Consider the following 23,530-nt stretch of genomic DNA (forward strand, 5'->3'; position numbering starts at 1 on the left):
TGTTACCCACTGTGATTAAAACCTTTCAGTTTCTCTTAAGATAAAAGACCAACATCTTTCATAAGGCTTATAAACCCAGCATGTCCTGACCCTTTTTGCTTCTCCAGCCTTAACTTGTGTCACGCCTCCCTCCTGTCCCACACCCAATCTGCCAATTTCCCTCCCATTATCCTGCTGTACTCTTCCTGGACCACTTTCCTCTTATCCACCGCCACATATAACCCTCCTTGCTCCCTACTAGACTCTGCTTAGTTGCCTAATCAAAGTATCTCAGCTCAAACATCCCTGCCTTACAGAAGCCGACCACCCAAACTTTATCAGTCACTTGGCTTTACGTTCCCACGGTTGTTCCTCCGCTTCACAGCACTTACATATCATACATACAGAAGAGTGTATAAAACAGATGTGCACAATTCAAAGACTGATAATAAAGACTCATCCATCCTTCACCAGTAAATGCCACTTCTCCAAAGCCCCTCTGGGAAGGCACTTTTGTTTTTTTTTTTTTTAACCTCAACAACCAGCACCCCACCCACCGTCATGTAAGTAACCAGTGTCCTGATATTCATGGCAAAAAAATTATTTCCTTGTTTGTCTTTCTAGGTTCAGCACCTATACATACATTCCTAAAATGTATTGACTCTCTTGTTTCTTTGAATCTTATATGAATAAAATAATTCTGTATTTTCTTTCATGCCCTGTTTCTTTCACTTAAAATTGTTTGACTCCTCTACATTGTTTTATGTAGCTGTAGTTCCTTCAATTTAAGTATGTATACCACTGTAAGAATATAACACAATTAAGTATATTCATTCTATTATTGGTAGAAATTTGGGTTGATTCAAATTTGGAGTTATTATGAAAAATAATGCTATGAATACTCTTGTACTTGTCTCTGGGTACACACTGGTACAAGGGTACAATAGTTTCTCCAGGTTTTTACTTAGGAATGGAATTGGTAGAGTGCAGGGTATGTGCATATTCAAACAACGCTTCACTGTTTTCCAAAGTGATTATAACAATTTGTACTCCCTCCAGCAGGGTATGAATGTAAAGCATCTATCAATGTCTGTAATTACCTATTTTTGTGATTGTTTGCTTAGAATCCATCTTCCCCACTAGACTGTAAGGTCTGTGTCCACTTTTGCTCACCATTTTCACTGCGGTGCCTGGCACACAGTAGAAGCTCAAGAACAACTGGCTGAATAAAAGAAGGCACCCTGGATAAGAAAGTTTAAGTATTTTGGATGTGAATATAGGTCTATCTGACTTCAAAACCCATGTCTTTTCTATCGCTCTCACATTTTCCTTATCTCAAAACGGTGATGATCATTTGTATCCTACTTATTAGTTTCCAATGCAATGGTAGCAATCAAATGCGATTACAGATGTCAACCCGATTGGCACAGAGTACCTATTAAGTGTCCACCAACGTTCCACTACTATGCACCTGGACACAAAGGTCCACAGATGCGGTATATGAAAGGCAACTGTCAATGGCAAATGCTTTATAAACGTATGTGGATTAAGATTACTTTGTAGAGGAAGACGGGAGTTTCAGATATCACTACAGGGAAAACCAGGGAGAGCAATTAATGCTTTCAAGTCCAAACTGCACCTGTGTCCCAAGTTATTCACCAGCACAAACAAAAGAAGCAAGCTCCAAGCCCTGATCAGAACAAACATTTGAAAACACTTTTACCCAGATGGCATCATTTTTCATCTGTGCCTGGGCTCAAGGAAGGCCTGGGCAGAGAGGTGGATTACACACTGCACTTCAACTTGGCACTTGTGTGTTCAAAAGTAAACTCTGACTTCCTATTTACACTGAAAGATCTTAGACCCCTGTGGTTTCCTGTTGCATCCTGGTGTGTCTGTGCTTTGGTTTCTGAGTCTGTCTGCACAGAGCTGCAAATGGGGTCCCCCATGGTTTCACTTCATCCTGCTTTTCATAAGAAAATAAGAATTCTACAATCTCTAATTTTTGGCAGATTCTACGAGGTACTCTCTCCAAGTCCTGACTTCTCAATCTGTCTAGACCTAAGCCTACCAAGAGAGGCTTTCTTTGAAAGGATGGAGACTCAAGGAATCTCCAAGCGTGACCCAAAACAGCAGGGACTGACTGACCATCCAACTTAATGTACTACATTTTATACTACTTTTACATTCATTTACTCCGTAATTCACTGAAGTAAATTTAGAGTACCTTCTATGTACAAGGCGCTCTGTTAGGCACTGAGGAAACAGTGACGGAAAGATATAACTGCTACTCGGAAGGAGCTTAAAGCCATTTTTCTGAAAGTTCCTGATTAGAATCACTGGGGCACTTGTTAAAATGACAGATTCATAAATACTCCTTCCCAGCAAGACTCAATGAATCACTCCCCGTGGGAGTGGCACCTGAAGAACTGCATTTGTAAGGAGTTTCCAGGGACATTTTATGCATAGTAATTGAGAACCACTGGCTGGCAGTTCAATGGAGAATTTACAGTCACAATGGGGACTAGTAACGCAGAATCAAGAGCCCTTCCTGTGAGGAACCAGACTTTCCCCAACTGCAGGATCCTTCAATTTGAGTAAACAAAGATGAACCAACTAAGCACGTGGCAGAAGAGGCTTGGGGTTTGCTCACATATGTATCTGAGTCTTGGCCCTAACCCTTACTAGCTGTGGGACTTTGGACAAATCACTCAGTTTCTTTGAGCCTCATTTAAAAAAAGAAAACACCTGCTCTGTCTGCCTCACTTAGTAATTCTAAGCATTACACTCCAAAAGGCATTTTACAAACTCTAAAGCACCAAGAAAGAGTTAGTCATTTTATGATCACAAAAACTTTAATAAACAAGAAAATTAAGCCAACTCATAAGGCTTCTCTTAAGCAGTCAGAACTAGTCCATCTCTTAACCATCCCAAACTTTGCTCGTGGGGCTCACTTTCTCTTAAACATTATAGCTGTGTATTATGTGCTTCCTTCCAAGTTCCAGCAGCTTTTTCCAGAAGCAGAACTCGAAACCGGACCCAGTTCTGGGTAGGATAGTGGGATATACTTCGGTACCATGTTAACGTTTTCAAGGAGTGAATATAAAAGACAGGAGACCAGCCAGACCTGGCTTCCCCTGCCGTGTCCTAGCTCTGTAATCTTTCTGACCTCAATTCTATCATCTCTTGGATGGAGAAATATACCCTATTGGGTCATTTTAGGCTACCGCCCTCTAATGACATTTGACTTCTGTTAAATCTGAATATATTTGTATTACTCTTTATTCTGACCTAAAACATGGCTACTACACCTTTCTCTTTCATAAATTAATCTCACATATTTATTGTGAGGATTAGATATTCTATATATAGACTGCCTAGCGGAGAAACTAGCACATGGTAATTATTTAATAAATCCTAGCTATTGTTTCCTAAGTATAAACATGTTCCTTGTTCATCCCTAAAATACTGTCCCCAGCAAATTCCTCTTCTTTACATACCACACATAAACTTGAGTAGCCTTCTTTTGGCGAGTATTTCTTTTTCTTTTTTAGATCCAAATTTTTTATCCTTGAAATTGTGATGGTGTTTACTATCTAACCTCACAGCGGATACAAATTATTTGCTATCTGTTAGCACACCTCTTTGGGTGAACTTGATAACATACGATGTGTTGAGTGCCTACTATGTGCCATGGTCAAAGAGCATGAAGTAGGCTTTTCCCTGACTGTTCAATAAGCTCAGCCTTGTGGGGAAGACAGGGAGTGGTAAGTGCTGTCCAAGAGCTGGGCTTAAAGAACTCTGAGGGCCTCTGAGGAGGTACAACTCACCAGACATGCTGGAGAAAGAAACAAGGGTTGCATGGAAGTACCACCTGACCTTTGGGGAACTTTGGGGAAGACACATACTGAGGATACTGTAGTGACTAAGAACACAGATTCTAGGGTCCCTGGGCTTTGGTTCAACCTCAGTTCTACCTCCTCCTTGCCTTGTGACCTCCCCAAGTCTCAGTTTCCTTATCTGAACATTTGGGATCATAATACAATGAGGGCCATCCCAGAGTTTACTGGGAGTATCAAATAACATAGTAAGTGCTCAATAAATGTGAATTATAATAATGATGATGATTCTGGTGGTAATGATACTCACCAGGTAGAAGGGAGATGGGGCCACTCCAGGCAGAGAGAAAAATATGTCTTAAGGCCAAGTGAGAAAGCACAGGCTCTTTTCAAGAAGTCTATACTTCAATTCAAAGCATTCCAAATACCAAAGTTTTTTGATGATTCATTGGATGGCAAAATGAATAAATATCTTGCTCTTTAGAACCTATTTAACCTACTTGGTCTGAATATTCGCAAGTCTTACTACAGAAATACAAATGTGATTGATTATGGGTGCTACCCCAGATCTCACTGGCATTGTTATGTAATATACTGTAGACGTACAGTATTAACTTTCTAAAATCTGGATATTCTCTATTCTCAAACTTTGGCCCCATGGAATTCATATAAGGATATGAGATGTACCTGCTAGAATACAGGATGAAAAGTGAGGGATAGCAGGGGATGAGGCCAGGGGTGGGCAGGGCTCAGATCACGTGAGATTTCCTAGGTGGAGCGAGAATTCAGGAGACTCGCTGAGAGATTTTAATTGGGAGAGTGAAGCCATCAGACTTAGTATTCAGGACCATCTTCACTATGAATCTGTCAAAGTAGGTCCATGCAAATTAGGGTCTTGCACATCACAGAAGAATGTGTACATATATTAATATAACTGGCCATCCTCTCTGTGGGCTCCCTCTTTTTTTTTTGTGGGCCATCTCCCTAATTCCAGAGAACCCTAGCCCTGTCTTTGAAGATCATAGCTAATCTCTCAGCTGAGAGTTACATAGAAACCTGAGGAACTTGCAGTGGAGTTTAACGTGAAGGCGGATGGCAGGTACGTAAGTCAGGGTGGCCTGTGACTTGTCTACGTCAAGCAGCTCCTGGGCGGCTGATCAATCATTCAAAAGCACCCTCCAGTTAAACATCCCCCCAACCAACAGAATCAGGGCTCAGTCTCTGCCTGGCTCCACACAAGGCTAAAACCAATGGCTGGAGGCCCAAACACAAATTTGGCAATTGGATGATACGAATACTTTTCAATCAGTTTTATGATTTTGCTTATGGCCTGCTTCAAGGTATAATTCAGTGAAAAAAATCAATTCTCAGGTGGACGGAATTTTGTGACTGAATGGACCAACGCTGCTGTGTCAAGTGGGAAGGGTCAGTTCATCAAGAAAGAACCTGAAGCCTTCCTGAAGACCAGAGAGCTGACATGCTGGATGTCCCTTCATTCACCACACAGCCTGTCAACCCATCGAAAAACGAAAAACGAAAAAAGAAAAAAGAAAAAAAAAAAGGACACCAAACTGGTATGGCACGATTTATTCTTCAACAAACCTTGATGGTTGCCCAGTATATTTCTGTCCATCCTTCTGCCCATCTATCAATCCAATATTTACTAGACCCATACCATGTGTCAGGTGCTACCCTAAGTGCAAGCAAGTGGAAATTTACTGCTTTGTGGTATCTTTCTGTTACCTCTGTAAGTAATAAAGATCCCGTGCTGGTATCATTCCACAGTATAACCTAAAATCTGGGCACTGAGAATTTCTCTTTCTCAAACATCACTATACTCAGTTCTCTAGAGGTTTGAAAAATACATGGCATGGGGTGAATTTTATGGTATGTGAATTATCTTTCAGTAAAAAAAGTTTAAAACAATGCATCACAGCACTGCAGTAACTTTCACCTCCTCGGGACTTAAGACTTCCATTCTTTTTCAACTGAATATATCTCAAATCTATAACATGGCCAAAATGTCCACTCAGTTTTCACACTGAACCTTTTAATTTCTATCAGCAGTAGGGAGCCACTGACTGTTCATTAGAAAGAGACTTTCAACCTCAATCCTTCAGCACTGATTGCTCAAAAAATTTCTCATGGGTTCTTCTGGGATCTTTGGTCTCTTAGATGTTATTTCTCCTGGTGTTCTAACACTGGTTAAGTGGAAGAACAGAATATTACGCCAAACTTCTGATGGCTCTGGGGGACAAAAAAATATGAAAATTTAATTAAGGTGAAAAAAGAGGCCCTTGGTGGAGCGCACAAGGAGAGTGGGAGATGGGGATGAAAAAACAAGGGGGAAGCAACAAGGCAAAAATCCTGAAACCCCTGGACTAAATGTATGCATTGGGCTGGCCAAAAAGTTCGTTCGGTTAGTGACTATGTAGTTTAATAAACCAGATGCGCTGATGTGTGCTGAGGCCCGTGGCACAGTAGCCGACACTTGGCGAGGGCTCTGCCCTGGCTGTCTCAGCCTCCTTTTCATCCTCACTCATTCGCTGGAAGAGCACAAATACTTCCATCACTGCTAGGTCGTCCTCAGCAGCCACAGTATCACAGTCACCCATACAGCAGATGAGTGGTAAATAGAAAAAGGGGAAAAAAAATAATCAATGTGGTTTTCATTTCATGCTCTTCCAAACGAATACAAAACATCTCTGTGATTTGGGAAGTTAGCCACATGTCTTCAAATTGCCTAATTCGGTACTTGACCACAAAGCAGCACAGAAACAGGGAAGATGACAAATAAAAAGTCTCATAAATACTCTCCGCCCAGGGGATGATGGTGACAAGTGATGCTATTTATTTTTATTGTTATCGTTAGACTGGGGGCCCCTTGAAAGGCAGAGATTTGAAAGACTGGGAAGGAGGGAAAATGAGAACACTGTGGTCAAGCTGCATCCAGCCCTCACTTTGCAGTTCTCACCAGCCTTTGGAAAAGATCTGCCTTGTAATCACTTCACTCCATTTCTGCAAAACACCCGTGTGCATGACTAACCCATGCTATGGCCCCAGTCTCATGGTTCTGCAAAGAATTGAGAATGTGAGCTCTGGAATCAAACAGCCTGAGTTAGAAACTATCTCTAGGACTTTCTAGCTATATGACTTGGGTAAGTATTTTGCCTCTCTGAGACCCAGTTTCAGTCCCTGTAAAATGGGAGGATAATGCTGATAACTGCATAAGGTTATTATGAGGGTTAGATACAGTAATAGATGCACATTTCTTAGCCCATGATAATCATGAAGTAAACATTAGCTGCTATTGTTACTGCTGCTAATTTTGTTTTTTCCCTCTGCTTCTACCATTCTTCCAGGCAAGCTGCCTGCCGTCTTTTGTGGAAAGCTGAGCTCAGGCCAGTTGACAGACTCTCATCAGAGGCTTTTGTTTCTGACCTTATGAAAGGCCTTGTGTTACACCTGGCCTTTGCTGCGTTCCTGGTGGGCTTCCAGAAACATGGGACCAGACAGTCCTGCCCAGCTTTTATGGGAGTGGAACGGCTGGATCACACAGTAGGTATGAGTTTCTTTGTAATAAACTGCTCAACTATTTTCCAAAGGGGCTGTGCCATTTCACGTTCCCAGCAGAAGCGTGTGAGAGTTCCAGTTCCCCATCCTTGCCGGACTTCAGCCACTCTGAAAAGCGTGTAGTGGGTCTCACTGGGGTTTGCATTTGCCTTTGCATTTCCCTTGTGAGGAATGATGCACAGCATCCTTTGTTGCTCTAGCTCGGGCCTGGGTGAAACACAGAGCTGCTACAGTCATCACCCAAAGAATGCAGCTCCAACGACGTGGCATGGTCTGAGGGTGGCTTTTCTCTGGTTAGAGCCCAAGACTCTAGGGCTCCTGAACCCTCTTTTCCCAACAGAACAGAGATCAGGCTGCAGATCCACTCCGAGCCAAAGTGCATCCTGAAGAGCTGCTGGCAATGGATCCTGTTCTCCCCCCAAGGGCACAGGGGGCTGATAGATGGGAATGGAGAGTTCCGGAAGACTGCGTGGTGGAGGAAAGAAGAGAGGGCAAGTGTGGCTGGTTTGTATCTCCCAGGCCCCACTGAGGTAAAGCTGTTCAGTGAGACTCTCACTTCCCAGAGAGGCCGAGTGAACTCGCAGGTGTCCCCGGTAAGGTGGGGTGGGAAACAAGACTGACAGCACCTCAGACACGGGGGGCTTCTCCCAGTTAGTTGGTCCCCACTCAGCAGAGACGGATGCTGAAAGACAGCCCCACTGGACTGGGAAGGAGTGAAAGGAGACTTAGGAAAATCCAAGCGCTTGCACACTTGTCAGCGAGGGCCGTGGGTGGGGAGCAATCCAGACATACGGTCGCTAAGCATCTATTATGCCCCAGCTCTCAACTGGACAGCATGGGTCAAGGGGGGCAACGGAGACATGGACCCACTAACGTGGACACACTAGGCAAGTCAGCTCCATCTGAGTTACAAACTGCTACCGTTAAAACACAAATAACCATACCTATTGGTCTGTGCTAGGGATCGAAAGAGCAGAACAGTAAAATATGTCAGAGTAGCTAGAGAATTAACTTGGGTTAGAAGGAAAGAAGTGACAACTAGTATTTTTATTGAGCACCTACTATGTACTATTTTTTAAATGAGGACCAAACAATTTTTAGAGATAGATTTAAATCAGTGCCTGGAATATAGTAAGCACTATATAAGTGATTGCAGACACTACTATTATTGTTGTTATTTTTTCTGGTATTCTTTTTTTTTTTTTTAAAGCTTTATTGGGACTTCCCTGGTGGCGCAGTGGTTAAGACTCCGTGCCCCCAATGCAGAGGGCCTGGGTTTGACCCCTGGTCAGAGAACTAGATCCCATATGCGTGCTGCAACTCAGAGTTCGCATGCGAGCCCCAGCTACGGAGCCCATGTGCCGCAACTAAGACCTGGTGCAACCAAATAAATAAATTGATTAATTAATAATAAAAAAGCTTTACTGAGCTATAATTAGCATTCAATAAGCTGCGCATTTTTAAAACATTTGCTTTGATAAGTTTTGACATAGAGGACACCCACCAGTGAAGACATTACTATAATCAAGGTAAGTATATCCATTACCCCCAGAAGTTTCCTTGTGCCCATTTGTAATCCTACCCTGCCCACTGCCCCACTGCAGGCCACCACTCATTCTGCTTTCTGTCATTATATAGTAGTTTGCATTTCCTAGAATTTTTAATAAATGGAATTACATAGTTTGTACTCTTTCTCTTTGGCTTCTCCCACTCAGCATAATTATTTTGAGATTAATCCATGTTGTATCTTATATTAATAGCTCATTCCCTTTTACTGCTTAGTAGTATTCCATTCTAACAATGGACCAACACTTTATCTATTCACTGTTGATAGACATTTGGGCTGTTTCCAGTTTGGGGCTATGACAAAACTGCTATGAGTTTCTGTACAGACATATGCTTTTATGAGTGGAACAGCTGGATCACACGGTAGGTGTACATTGACTTTGTAAGAAACTGATCAACTATTTTCCACGGTGGTTGTACCATTTCACATTCCCACCAGCAGCACATAAGTTCCACTTTCCCACATCTTCACCACAATGTCAGCCATTCTAACAAGCATGTAGTGGATCTCACTGTGGTTTGAATTGGCATTTCTCTAGTGACTAATGATGTTGAGTATCTTCTCAGGTGTTTGTCATTCAAACCTTTTCTTTGGTGAGATGTATGCACCAACATCTGCCCATATTCCAATAGAGTCTGCTCTCCCTCTCCTCTAGGCATTTGGGAGAAGCTGTGTACCTGAAAGGGAAGAGCAAGGACTCTAGGGTCAGTCCCCTAGAGGGCTCAGACGAGCGTCCCCCCTTCCTGTGTGTCACACTGTGTGACCCACTTAACTGCTCTTTGCCTCCGTTTCCTCACTTGTGAAATGGGGAGAGTAATGGTGTCCAGTTCACAGGATTGCTGAACTGATGACATGACATAAAGGATTTAGCACAGTGCCTGGCACACTGTAGGTGCTCAATAGATGGTAGCAGCTAACGTCTCCTTATAATGACTGAGGCTGGACCAGGGATGCTGAACATCCTCTGTCCAGCACACTGTAGAACTGTCCTGCGTCAAATGCCAGGAGAAACACTACGCTGAGCTTCCTGAATGCACAAGCTGTCTTACTGCTCATGGAACCACATCAAACCTCTCCTTGCCAATCGATGCCTAGCATACAGTCTGTTTTCCATACATGTAGTTGCAGGGCCCAGGGCGAGCCTCAGTATGGAGAGACTGACTCCTGAGAACACTGATCCCAGAGGCTGACAACAGCGAGTCCTGGCGAATCATGCACAGTAGCTCAGCTCTTTCACTGGGAGGTGTAACGGTGGTCCTCTCTGTGCCTTATGGACTCCCTTCCCTCTTCACCTCTCTCAGTGACCTCTGCCAATGCCACTTGCTAAAGAGTCCAAGACAGAGAAACCTGCCCACACTCTTCTTAGCTGTGACATTCTCCCTTCCTGTGGTGCTCTCCCAATGGACCTGCAATACCCACATCCCACCCAGGAGCAAACTGGTATTGCTGTGGGTGATGTGGACACAGAAGAGAAAGAGGAGAAGGGTGAGGCCAGGGTCTAGTGCCTGAAACTGGGCAGGAATAGCATCCCAGTGTGGGGGGGAAACTACAGTCCTACAAATAGCACATCCTACAGGAAAGCTTCCCTGTCTACTGGAAGCTTGAGTCGTCCCCTTCTCCATATTCAGGCCTAAACTTACCATCGGAATTACCACTCTGAACTGTAGTCATCTCCTTCTTGTCTGTCTTTCTCGATGAAGGCAGGCATGACACGCTATCTTATTTACCTTAATACCCTTAGTATTTAGCCGTGCACACACAAGAAAATGTTTTGATAATGAGTGAATGATGTAATGAATAATTTTTTAAAATGAACTTTTAATTTTACAACAGTTTTAGATTACAGAAGAGTTGGGAAGGTAGTACAGAGTTCCATAGACCCTACACCTAGTTCTGTCTATCATTAATATCTTACATTAAGTTCATATGTCACAATTAAAGAAAGATAATGATATCATTAACTAAACACCTTACTTGATTCAGATTTCCTTAGTTTTCACCTAACAGCTTTCTTCTGTTCCAGGATCCCATCCAGGATGCTACATTACATATCTCTTTAGGCGCCTCTTGGCTGTAATAATTTCTCAGACTTTCCTTGTTTTTTGATGACCTTGACAGTTTCAAAGAGTGCTAGTCAGGTATTTTGTAGAATGTCCCTCAAATGGAATTTGTCTGATGTTTTTCTTATGATTAATTAGACCGTGGTTATGGGTTTTTGCGAGGAAGATAACAGAGATAAAGCGCCATTCTCTTCACACCATGTCAGCAGTACATACTATCAACATGACTTATCACTGTTGGTGCTGACCTTGATAACCTGGCTGAAGTTAGTGTGGCAGATTTCTCCACTATAAAATTATTCTTTTTCTCCCTTTTTGTACTGTCCTCTTTGAAAGGAAGTCACCATGTGCAGCTCATGCTTAAGGAATAGGAAGTTATTGTTTGTGGATTTTTTTGATGATAGCCATTTTGACTGGTGTGAGGTGATATCTCATTGTAGTTTTGATTTGCATTTCTCTAATAATCAGCGATGTTGAGCATCTTTTCATGTGCCTCTTGGCCAGCTGTATGTCTTCTTTGGAGAAATGTCTATTTAGGTCTTCTGCCGATTTTCTGATTGGTTTGTTTTGATGATATTAAGCTGCATGAGCTGTTTGTAAATTTCGGAGACTAATCCCTTGTCGATCATGTCATTTGCAAATATTTTCTCCCATTCTGTGGGTTGTCTTTTCATTTTGTTTATGTGGTTTCCTTTGCTGTGAAGGAACAGGAAGTTATGCTCCACTTCCTTAAGGGGGGACTATCTATATAAATGCTCCTGCATGATAGATTAGTCTCTTCTGTTCATTTATTTATATCAGTATGGGCTCATAATGTTTATGTTATACTTTGGGTTATACGCCAACACACTTTATTATTCTGCTCAAATTGTTACAGTTTTGGCCACTGGAAGCTCCCTTGGTTGGCTCCTGATAATCCCTTCAGTTTGTGGGGTTGGGGGGAGGCGGGGTTTGTTGTTACTTTGTTTTGTTTTGAGCACTATCCTACTTTCTGGTGCTACAGGATACTCTAGGCTCATCTTGTCTATTTCCAGCCCTGGTCCTAGGATCAACCATTTCTCCAAGAAGCCCTGATCCTTTTATTGGAGAATGGTATTAGAAACCAAGATCTGGGCACCAGGAGTGCTTGTAGCAACTATCTGCTAGGGTGTCCTTGTTTCTAGGCCCCCTCCGCTGTCACAGCTAGGAAATACATGTATGTTTACTAACCTGTATACCTGCACGTCTGTAACTATTTCTATATGTATCCATCTGTAATCTACATTAAGCTCAACCTGAGTTCATCCTGATGTCTTTAATTCAAATCCATTGTCACATGGATCATTCTAGCTTCAATGAATCATTTTTAACAATAATACCATATTTGGTATATGGTGCTAGGTACAGTGCCAAGCTGCTTACAAAGATTACCTCATTTAATCCTCAAAACAACGTTCTGGGTAAATACTACTGCCCACATATAATAGATGAAGACACTGAGGTACTGAAAGATAAAGTGTCTTACCTAAACTCACACAGTAAGTGGTGAAGCCAGCGTAAGAGCCTATTTTAGAAATTCCACACCCACTGCATGATAGAGAACCATCATGCCTACAGTCATCTAAGACTTTGAGAAAACTTCAGTTCTGAGTGATTTAAGATGCAGATGTAATTCCCAGCTCTTACCAGCTATCGTTCTGCTCAAACCTTACCTATTCAGTCTTCCCCACCCCCTCCCCACGGTCCCCTCTCCATCTGTCATGCTGACTAAAGACAAGTTGCCAAGTTACAACCTGACTTGACAGCTTGAGAAAAGGGGTGCTGGAGCGATGGCAGGGATCAGCTCCATCTGACCCTGTGACTTTTCAACCTCTGGCTCACCCCTGCTGCGTATGATCTTGGGTTTTGGTGAGTTGGTAGTAATTAACTCTGAACAAGCAGCTCTGCTTTCATGCAGTTAAAAAAAGAACAGTATTTTTTTTTCCTTGTTAATTAAATCATCTACGAGGAAGATAAATGTGCAGCCCACACTCGTATCTTCTAAAATATCAAAGGCCTGATTAGTAAAGCTTATGTTCAACCTCAGGCTTTTTCTCCAGATTCCTAGAAGTAACAGGGATGTGAAGGAAGGCAACTCCTAAGTACCAATACTTGTTACATTCCTTCATTCATTCATTCTGGGTGAGCTAGAAAGAAGCCACCAGGATCAGACACAAAATATTCCTGGGAATTTTGACCCAATCAACCTACAGAATTAGAAACATCAGCAGTGAGCAGACAGGAAGAAAGAGAATCCTTCAGACCAAGTTGGAAGTCACTTTTTTGAAAAGCCCACAGACCCCTCTGGTCTCTGTGTTCTGTTCGGTGAATTTTCCCTGACAGTTGGTGGTTTTATTTGCCAGAACCACAACAAAGAGGGTCCTTGAGTTTCCCTGGGAGCGCTTCCTCAGACCTGCACCTCTCCTAGACCTCACAGAGGTGTCACTGCTGTTGGCTTGCTGGGTGTCCAGCACCTGAGCCAGATCAAAGGCATTTTCCGACGCCAGCATGACCACAGTCTCGCCCTCACCACATAACATTAAAGCTGATGATTAATCCCCTTGGCCCAGAAGGTCCCTTCCCACTCCCAAGTACAAAGCGGGGTGGGAGTGGGGACTTTATTTCCAGCACAACACGACCATAATAAACTCGCATTTTATGGCCTTCATTCATTGCAACCAACTGCAGCTGCCCATCAAACTCGTTAAAGCCCAACAGTTGCTTCATGTGAGCCTTTTATATCACTAGGAAAGTGTAATAAGAATCCCCACAATTTCTGAGTGTCTACTATGTACTATGGATGTATGTACATAATTCATGTTACCCAGAAGCCCTGTAAGACTGGCATCCTCACCCTCAGTGTGACGGATGAAGAATCTGAGGCTCAGAGAACTTAAGTAGCACACCTTAGGTCACAGGGCCAAAAAGCACATAAGCAGATGTCCAAACCTACACCCGTCTGACTCTGAAGCCCACGCTCTCTCCACCTCTGTATGGACACATCATAATCATGCACAACACAGTAAGGCACTGAGGGGGATGCACTTGGGACTCAGACAGAGCTGGACCTGAGTTTTCAGCTCCAGCTGAATAGCTTGGTGACCTTGGGAAAATTACTGGCTTTTTCTAGGCCTTAGTTGCTTAATTTGTAAAATGGATGCTGTACAACAAGCGAACATCATTTTCATTAAGAGACCAGGAAACTGAGACATGCGGATGTCATAGACTCACAGTCATATGGATTTGCTTTTGCTCATAAATCCCAACTGAGTGGGGTAAAAATGCCTGAAATTTAGGCTTTACAGGAGAAACCAGATCAGATGTGTCCCTGTGAAAATGGGAGATGATTTAAAAAGGTTTAAAACAGTGTTCAGTGAAGAGAAGTTAGCAAGTGTAGACTCATGTCGGGGGAGATAAGGTCTGACTGCCCTGGTGGGCACCTCCTGTTCAAGGTGGCCTTAGGCCTCCGTAGATCTCTCCCTTCAGTTGACAGCCAAGCCTTACAATAGGGCTGCTGAGGGGAAGAAAGAGGCCAGGGCTTTTAAACTTAAAGAAGTTCCATTTAAGAGTTCGTCCACAGATACAAACAGAAGGAAATTTTTTTTGGAGGGGGTGCAAGAAGTCCAGCACTACTGTCCCTTTAGGAAGTTGTCCCTAATCCTGGACCCTCCCCAGGCAGCCACTGTGTCCTTTCTGCCCAGCAACACCAGTGCAAGTGATGGAGAGCTAACCCTGGCAATGTCACCTCAATCCATCCTCACAATATTATGAGACATGTACTACAACTCTCCACATCTCACAGATGAGGAATCTGGGGCCCAGAGGGGTTAAGTGCCTTGCTTGAGGGACCATCCTTAGGAAGTGGAGGAACTGGGACTGGAAACCAGTTGGGTGGCCCCATCATCTTTATGAAACGTGTGAGAACCCCTGCCATCATGTCTAGCACATACTAGATGCTCAGTATCTCGAGTTCAGTCTGAATCTATCCTGTGAGGCCTTGTACCGTAATACCTGTCATCATCTATCTCACCAATGGGAGGTCCTATGTCATCCCTACGTCCCCAGGATTTAGCACAGCCCCGGACACAAAAGCAGAGGATCACTGGATAAGTAAAGGTATCAATATTTACTCAACCAAAATATTTCATGGTACAAAAGGCTCATTGGTCCCCACGGTAACTAAACACAGCTTCTCATGGCACATAAGTCCCTCCATCGTCGTAGAGATTCTGCCCTGGGCTGTATCCCAGATCCCACTCTAATCCTTACGCATGTCCCCGCTACTCTCCCGTTTGCCTTCCTCCTCCTCCCCCACCCTCCCCTCTATTTTACTCATCTGGGAAAAATCCAAGGAGTCGTCCATCGTCCATCTTAGTTTAACAGAGTAACGACTTTTAAATAAAAATATGGTAGAAATGGGTACTTATCGAAATGGAATGCTTTCAGACTCATGCATTTAAAGAAGATATAAATTTTAGGGCAGGCACTAAATTTTAACTGCAATCTTGGAGAAAGCCTTTCCACTAATTCATGAAGAAAAATTAACAAAGTGAAAATTGCTTATCAGTGTTCTTTTGAAGTCATGATATGCAGCCTAATTCTATACATCATCAGACTGCTCCCAGGCAGATGGATTTATATTGATTGAGAGAGAGCTCAGCGGCCAAGGAAAATAGACACCCCTGTGCAGAGAAGACTCAGCTACCCATTAGGGACAGATCGTCTGGGAGCGAGGCTTGGCCATCTCTGGATCCGATTTCACCCCTTCCACCTCGGCTCTCTAGCCAGGGTGATGTCAAAGGCAGACTCAACCCTTTTCACACTTTTTAAGAATTTGGCCCCTGGAAAAAGATCTGGCAAATCTAAGCAAGGCTATTGGAAGGAGGGCTGAGCTTTCGACTAGACACAGCACGGGGGGCGGGGGGACGGGCAGGAAGGGAAGGAACTGAGGCGGGGAGGGGCCAGCAGCTCAGACCTCCTCCTGGGCTGGGCTGTCCTCCCTGGAGTGTGGTAGCCCCGCCCTCGCTCGCTTGCTGGGCAAACTCACCCCCATGTGACAAGAAGATGTTCCACAGATGATAGCCAGCCGTGACGTCACCGGCTGTCCCTCACAGGCGAGGCCATGCCCCCTCACATCTGCTCCAATCACTCCTGTGAGAAACCAAAACAAAACAAAATCCTCTTAAAAAAAAATAAGAAGGAAAGAAAACTAAAACAAACATAAAATACTCTTTTTTTATACCAAACAACATTGAGAAAGCATTCCATGTGTAGGCCAGTCTCAAACAGAAACCAAAAGAACGTAACCGGCCTGCCAGGGGAACAGGGAAACATGTTCTGTTTTTGCTTTACTCTCGTCAGTGTACAGCCTCGAACATTGGAATAATAATACTAACTGTAATTAGAATAATAAAAGCAACAGCCATCAGTGATTTTTGCTCTCGAACTACCAGGCACCATGCTGAATGTTTATATGTATAGTCTCATTTTATATTAAGCCTGTCAAGTTGATATTATTAACCCCACACATCAGTGGAGGAAGGAAGGCCCACCTATGGATGCAGTGACCCATCCAAGGTCACACTGCTAGTAAGTAGCAGGGCTGAAGGGAATCTGGTTTAACACATCACGTTTCAATCTCAACGAAGGCAAAAGAATCGTTTGATGACTGGATCTTCTCGGCATCTCTGGCTCACCATTCTTAGTACTACTCATCCCAGAACTCTCGGTATAAAGGATAGAGTGACTGACAGTGAGTTTCTGTTGAAAGAATGCCAGGTGGCAGAGAGTTTCCCATAAATGGTATAAGCTCAGGCTGCTTCTCCACACAGATTGTGTTCCTTGATATTTGCTGGGCAAGTGAAGTTATAAATGCGAGGGGAGAGTTAGAGAGACCATTTAGAGCCTTGAGTCGCCTGTCATTTACTCAAATATCCAACGAGCACTTTGTACACATAAAACGATATACTGGGTGTGATGTGGGAGCCAAAAACATGCAAACATTCCCAGCTAGGACACAGGCAGGAGGTGGAAAGCATCAGGGCAGAGCACAGAGGCCGGATGCGGGAGAGAACAGCTCCCTCCGGCTCCATGGGCTTCGGGCTGTGCCTCCCCGCTCTCCATCTCTAATCCTCAGTGCTCCTTCCCACCTCCAGACCTTTGCATTCGCTCTGCCCTCTGCCTGAAATGCCATTCCCCAGCCTCTTTGCCAGGTGAACTCCAATTCCTTCCTAACTCAAATGTTACTTCCTCGGGAGGCTTCCCTGTTCCTCCAGGAAAGATGCAGCTCCCAGTCCCCCCTGGGCTTCGCTAGCATACAAGACACTGGTAACTTACAGAACTACCACAGCCCGTCTGCCTCTCCTTTAATCATAAAAGCTGCAAGAAGCTGGCACTGTCTCGTCCACGTGCTTAGTCCCCCAGCACCGACCACAGTGGCCAGCACAGAGTAGAAAATGAAAGTACCAGTAGTTGAGAATGTGAGGATAAGACGACAGTCCCTGTCCTCGGGATGCTCACGGTCCTGTGGGAGGGAGGGAGAAGCCTAGATGAAGCATTTCAATGCAGGGATCAGGATGGGACAAGAAAAACTGCAGGGCCTACAACCACTATGGAGAACAGTATGGAGGCTCTTTAAAAAACTAAACATAGAACTACCATATGACCCAGCAATCCCACTCCTGGCCATATATCTGGAGAAAACCATAATCTGAAAGGATACATGGACCCCAATGTTCACTGTAGCACTACTTACAAGAGCCAAGACATGGAAGCAACCTGAAGTTTTCACCAAGTCCCCTGCTCTGCTCGGCATCGTGGGGCTGCCCCTGCAGCCCATGGTTCCCAGACACCAGGCCAGCCCTGCCAGGAGGTCTGAGGGCTGAAGGCACTGGAGAGCCAGAGTGCATCTCCCCCGCTTCCCCCGTGACAGGTGGCTGCGTCTCCTCCATGATTTCAGCTCTGCTGACAGGGCCACCAATGCTCCCACTTGGCCTGTGTTCACTGCCCCTCGCCTCTGGTTACACAACCTCCTCCTATGTTCCTCCAGCTAGGGGGTGGCAACAGCGTCCATTCTGTTGACCCCTGGCTTGCTTCACAGGGAATATAGCCCTTCACGGCTCCTTCATAACTGGGTCACCATTTTTGTGTATTAAATTCCCTCTTTTCTATGTACTTGAGAGTGCTTTACATTTTTCTGGGAAATCCTGGGTGATAAATTTCCCCATCCAGGGCACAAAGGCTTTCGAACAGGAAGAAACCCTAGATATAATTTTAATTGAGCTCTATTTGCATGCTCTCTCTCTGCATCTGTCTCATTTAATTCTTACAACCACTGAATGTGATTGGTGTTATTATTATCCTCATTTTACAGAGGAGGAAACTGAAGCTTAGAAATGAGAAGTGACTGAACCAAGGTCACACAGCTCACCAGAAGCAGGGCTGGGAATCACATCCACGTAGTCTGATTCTGAACTGCTAGGTCTTAGGTTTTTCTCTAAGATAAAAACCCAGTAACCAGGTGGATGATGTTTACTCATCTGCGTATCTCAAAATATTGTGGCCTTAAATATATTGATCCTAAGGTCCTTGACAGAAAAGGGGTTGGCCATTGCGGGTCCACCGTGTTATAAGTAAGTTCAAGGAATTCCTGATGGTGACCGCCTTTACTGGTCCCACATATGTAAACCATGGACAAAGTTTATCTTACAGGGTACTTCAATCCTGAAAGGGGGTTAAACATGGGAAAAAAGAAATTTGTGGAAAATATTTCTCTGTTTCTTCTCTCGTTAGCAGATTCATTGTTGATATTACTAGGCTTAAAATCTGGGAACAAGTGTGCTACAATGAAAAAAGCATGGAATTTGAAGACAGAAAGACCTGCTATAAAATGAAGAAGATAACAATATCACATGGTAGCTCTGATATAGAGGGAATGTTTAAAATTAAATGATTAATTAATGGTTGCTATGTCACTACTACCACCATCACTATCGCCATCAATATTATCAATATCATCTGAACTCTTTCTCAAGAGACAGTTGTATTCTTCCCACATTTTTAGAAAAAATGTTAGATAGCTAGGATAGGCTGGATACTGCTTTAAAATCTTTAAATATCGTCTCATTTAATCTTTGCAACATCTACAAAATATAAATATTCTTTCTTCCCTTTGACATACACAGAAGAAGCAAAGTAACTTGCCCAAGGTCACAGAGATGTAAGACCAGTGCCAGGATATGGCACCTTGACCTTGTTCTGTCTGACCCTAAAACCCATGTTCTTTCTAGAATCCCTCACTTTATGAAGTGATACTTGTCTTATATAAAGGAAATATAGTTGGAAGTGTCAGTTCACCAGGGAAATTTAGCAAGAGCCATGGGTTTAGAGTTTGAAGATCTGGGTTTGAGCCCTGATTCTGCCACAAACCACCTGAAAGTTTAAACTGCTCCCTCACATCCCCAAGGAGAGAAATGGATCACAGATAGAGGTTCTTTTCCAGCCATTTTCAGTACATAATATACACAGTGATTCTTTTTAAATACCAAGTCCACTGTCTCCTTGCCTGGAAACAGGAGGGCAGGAAAAAAAAATCCCTCCCAAGATCCTATATTCTCAAGTCCTGAGGAGACTTAGAAAACCTCAGGCCAGGCTGGTACAACACTGGTGAGAGGCAGGTCTTGCCCAATTTCCCCTCCAGAGAGGTTCTCTGCACTCTGCCTAACTGATCTGATCCAAGAGCTGTGCAGGGCTGATGCCTCTGTGAGACCACATGAATCCCAGCCCTGACATATCTCATTTTTCCTTTGGCCACATAGAGTGCGGAGGGGCCGACCCAGGGAAAAGAGGCTCAAAGTAGGGAAAGCAACAAAGGGGAGGAGGAGCTTTCTCCTTTCTGCATAAACACATTTCACAATCCATAGAGGGATCATGGGCCTCACGTGTACATCAGGAAACAATTCCTATGACGGGGTTTTGATAAGCACAGCCCTCAGCACTGCTGGGGCCCTTCACATGACTGTTCATGTGTCACTGAATTCAGCATTCCTCAGAAAGTTTAAAGGGCAAAATTAGCAGCTGAAGAAATAGGCACCAAAAAAAAATAAAATTGTGAGATGTTCAACTGGGTCTTCCCTGAAACTTGCACAATGATCAGCTAATGGTAGTTGCTTAGTAAATTTTCTGTTGAATGGAAAACAAATAGCAGAAAAACAAGCATACTGAGTCAATGAATCAATTCAGGGCCTTTTATTTAATGACTCCTCCCCTTCCACATATACAAGAACACAGTTCATATCAAGGAATACGTTTTAAAAAAACAAAAGTAAAAAGGAAAAATTAGAAGAAAAAATTAAAACTTCTTTTCCTTTATGTGCTATCTCCCTCCCTCTGCCCCATCTACCAACCATCCATCCTTCCATCCAAACATTTATTGAATATCTATTTATGTCAAAGAAAAAAGAGATTTTGCAAATGTTATGATTAAGAGTGGGTTATCCTGTAATTTATCAAGCCACAACTGCTTTGAAAACTTTAAAAGGTTATATAGAAGAAAAACATCCCAAGCTCTAGCATTTGTGCTATAATTATCTCATACTTTATAGCTATATAAAGTACTTTATGCTTGCAAAGCATCCTTAAACACTGTACCCTTCATGTAGCTTTTAAAAAATCCTATGTGTTATTTTATTTTGAGATCACAGTTGAAGAAACTGAATTTCAGAGAGGTAAAGTAACTTACTCAAGTTTATTTAGCTACTTGGAGGCAGAAGCAGGGCTCAAACTAGGATTTTTAGTCTCCTAGTCTGAAGTTTTTTCCCTATGTTTGAAAAATAAAAAAGGTCTGCTTTGGATGGATTGGTATCTTGAAAAAGGTGCTCTTAAAATAACAACCCCAGATACCCTCTCTGAAGGAAAAAAGGACACGAAGGATTTCGAACATTACCTAAGACTGTTATCAACTTGAGACTCTTGAATCGGCCATTTGGAGGAATGAACTGACTGATAAATTCCACCAAATGAGTTGTTTGACTAAGCTGGCCAAGAGCTTTATAGGGTCCCCGGGGAGAAGGCTCTCTGGAGCCTCATGTATGCAAAGCCTCACGTATGCAAAGCCTGCTTCAATAACTGTAAGCTCCCGGAATGGTAAGAATCATATCAAAGGCATTTTCTCTGAAGAGGACCAAACACCAGCCTCTACACCAGAAGATACTGAATTTATTCTTTTGACTAATATTCATTCATTTTATATAGAAAATAATATATGGGTTTGGCATTAGACTGCTGTGCTTAAAAACCTGGACTCATTCATCATGGGCCCTTGGTTAAGTTTCTTATCTCCTTTATGCCTCAGTTTTCACATCTGTACAATTTGAATAGTATCCTCCTCATAGGACTGTTATAAGGATTAAATGTGTTAACATATGTAAAGTGCTTAGACTAATGCTGTCCAGAGAACATTCTGAGATGATGGAAATGTTCTCTATCTGCGTGCTCCAATAGAGCAGTCACCAGACACAGGTGGCAACTGAGCCCTTGAAATGTGGCTAGTGCAATAGAGGAACTGAATTTTCCACTTTAATTTCAGTTGCCACATGTGGCTAGTGGGTGCTGCATAGGACAGTGCTGGTTAGAGTATGCCGAGCACTACAGGAATCCTTGCTGTTTTTATTACTGTTGCTATTATTGTCTTCAGACTTAGGCTTGAATCCCACTGACATGTTCTTGGGCAAATGCCTTGATCTCTAGAACCTCAACTTCCATATTTGAAGATTCTGGATAACAACACTTACTTTATAAAATTGCTGTAGGGATTAAGTGAGATGTATGTGGGACCTACCAGTACTCAATAAATGGGACCATGAAATCCGGGACCTACAGGAGTGCTTGGCATAAGTGTAGAGACTTCCTACTTATTCCTGAATGGGCCTTGCTCGGCCAGGCCACTGAACATTTCCTCATGTTCTTCCTTCTTCTTAGAATGTTCTTTCCACAGTACACTCCATCCCCAAACAATCTCCCTGGGGAACACAGACTCCATGGTGAAGACCCAGCTCTTTCATCAGAAGCCTTTCCTGACCGTGTCTTCCCCCATCCCCCTGGGCACCCCAGCCAGAGAGAACTGGCCAGGCCTCTTTCCTTATGCCCCACCCTCTGACACGGTACTATCATTGAATCTGTAACGTATTTGTTTGCACAGCTGTCTCCTTCTACCATACTGTGAGCCGATGGAGGCCAGGGCAGACTCGCCAATTTTTGTTGTTGTTGTTTAACAAAGGAATGAATGTGTGTGGCACAAGGCATGTACTGGTAAAACACAAGACATTTTCTAGATAAGGTAGGAGATTTAATCATGGGCAAATACTCCATGCCTTAAATATACCTAACAGTGAAAGATACTGAAGAGTTTTGAGGGACAACTCATGGGTGACGGTAAAACTTTTACTGGAGCCTCACAACACACCTTGTTTAGAATTGTCAGAATCACTGGTAAAGAGTAAAGGTCCTATGGTCCTTCTGATTATTGAAAGATTGCTTTGTGCCTCACACTTTACAAATATTGTTGTATTAAATTCTTATAACAAGCTTGAGAGGTAGTTATTATCACACTGTTTTACTAATTCAGAAAATGAGACCAAAAGTTGTTCAAGGAACTTGTCCAAGCTCTCCCAGAGTTACAGTGGGGAGGACGGTGTCACATGCAGATCCACCCAACTTTAAATCTCATGGAGCTACAGAAACTAGTTCCTTTCTTTACAACCACTTATAAGAATTCTAAGTACTCACAAACAGCAGAGCTGAACTCAGATCTCTTTCAGGATTTATTGTTATAATCCACTAAAGCAAGCCCAAAGGGTTCATCTCAATCCTAACACATGAAAGGGAGTGAAACAGCTGAAAAGATTTCTGTGATCCCAGCGTTTAATGAAGCATCACCTTGGCTTTGAAAGAAATGCCATTTAGAATGCATCCAATCTAAATCCTAAAGTAGGTTCACCTTTTTAAAAAATCCCACGTAAAAAGTCTACAAAGAAATTTTACACACCTTGACACTGCCACCATCCCTGTCCCCTACACTCCACCCCACCACAGAGCTGGAAACATAATAGGGAAGGTCTTTGTTTAAATGAGATGCGAACAGACTTTACTAGATATTTGCACTATTTAGGGCATAATGGTGAACAATGAGGGCTCTAGAATTAGACTGCCTGACTTCAAGTCTACAAGCTGCAAGTCTTAAGCCACTTAATCTTCTTGGGCCTCAGTTCCTTCGTCTATAAAATCGGAATGATGACAGAATGTAGCTCATAGGGCTATTGTGAAGATGAGGTGAGGAGAACGGTACCTGGATCATAGTTTACTCCACATAGTTGTGCCATTGTTGTCATCACTTGACCACTCTGTCTTTGGTGTTAAGAGCAGGGCTTGGCCTGACAGTTCAGGCATTTCCCTCTTAGCATGGTGCGTGCTTTGCCAGAGGGATCTGGGCTTACTTA

General features: G+C 43.2%; 1 protein-coding gene across 8 annotated transcripts in view; it reads right to left on the reverse strand.

The window, feature by feature from the left end:
• Nucleotides 1-23,530, reverse strand: part of FGGY (FGGY carbohydrate kinase domain containing) — a 416,066-nt gene that overhangs the window by 158,709 nt on the left and 233,827 nt on the right. For all 8 annotated transcript variants that reach the window (XM_082418647.1, XM_082418641.1, XM_082418642.1 and 5 more), the window contains one exon: nt 16,084-16,187. In XM_082418647.1, the coding sequence (XP_082274773.1) occupies nt 16,084-16,187 (104 nt within the window). The remainder of the gene's footprint in view (nt 1-16,083; nt 16,188-23,530) is intronic.

The sequence above is a fragment of the Balaenoptera physalus genome, assembly GCF_965194825.1.
Source record: "Balaenoptera physalus genome assembly, chromosome: 1".
NCBI lineage: Eukaryota > Metazoa > Chordata > Mammalia > Artiodactyla > Balaenopteridae > Balaenoptera > Balaenoptera physalus.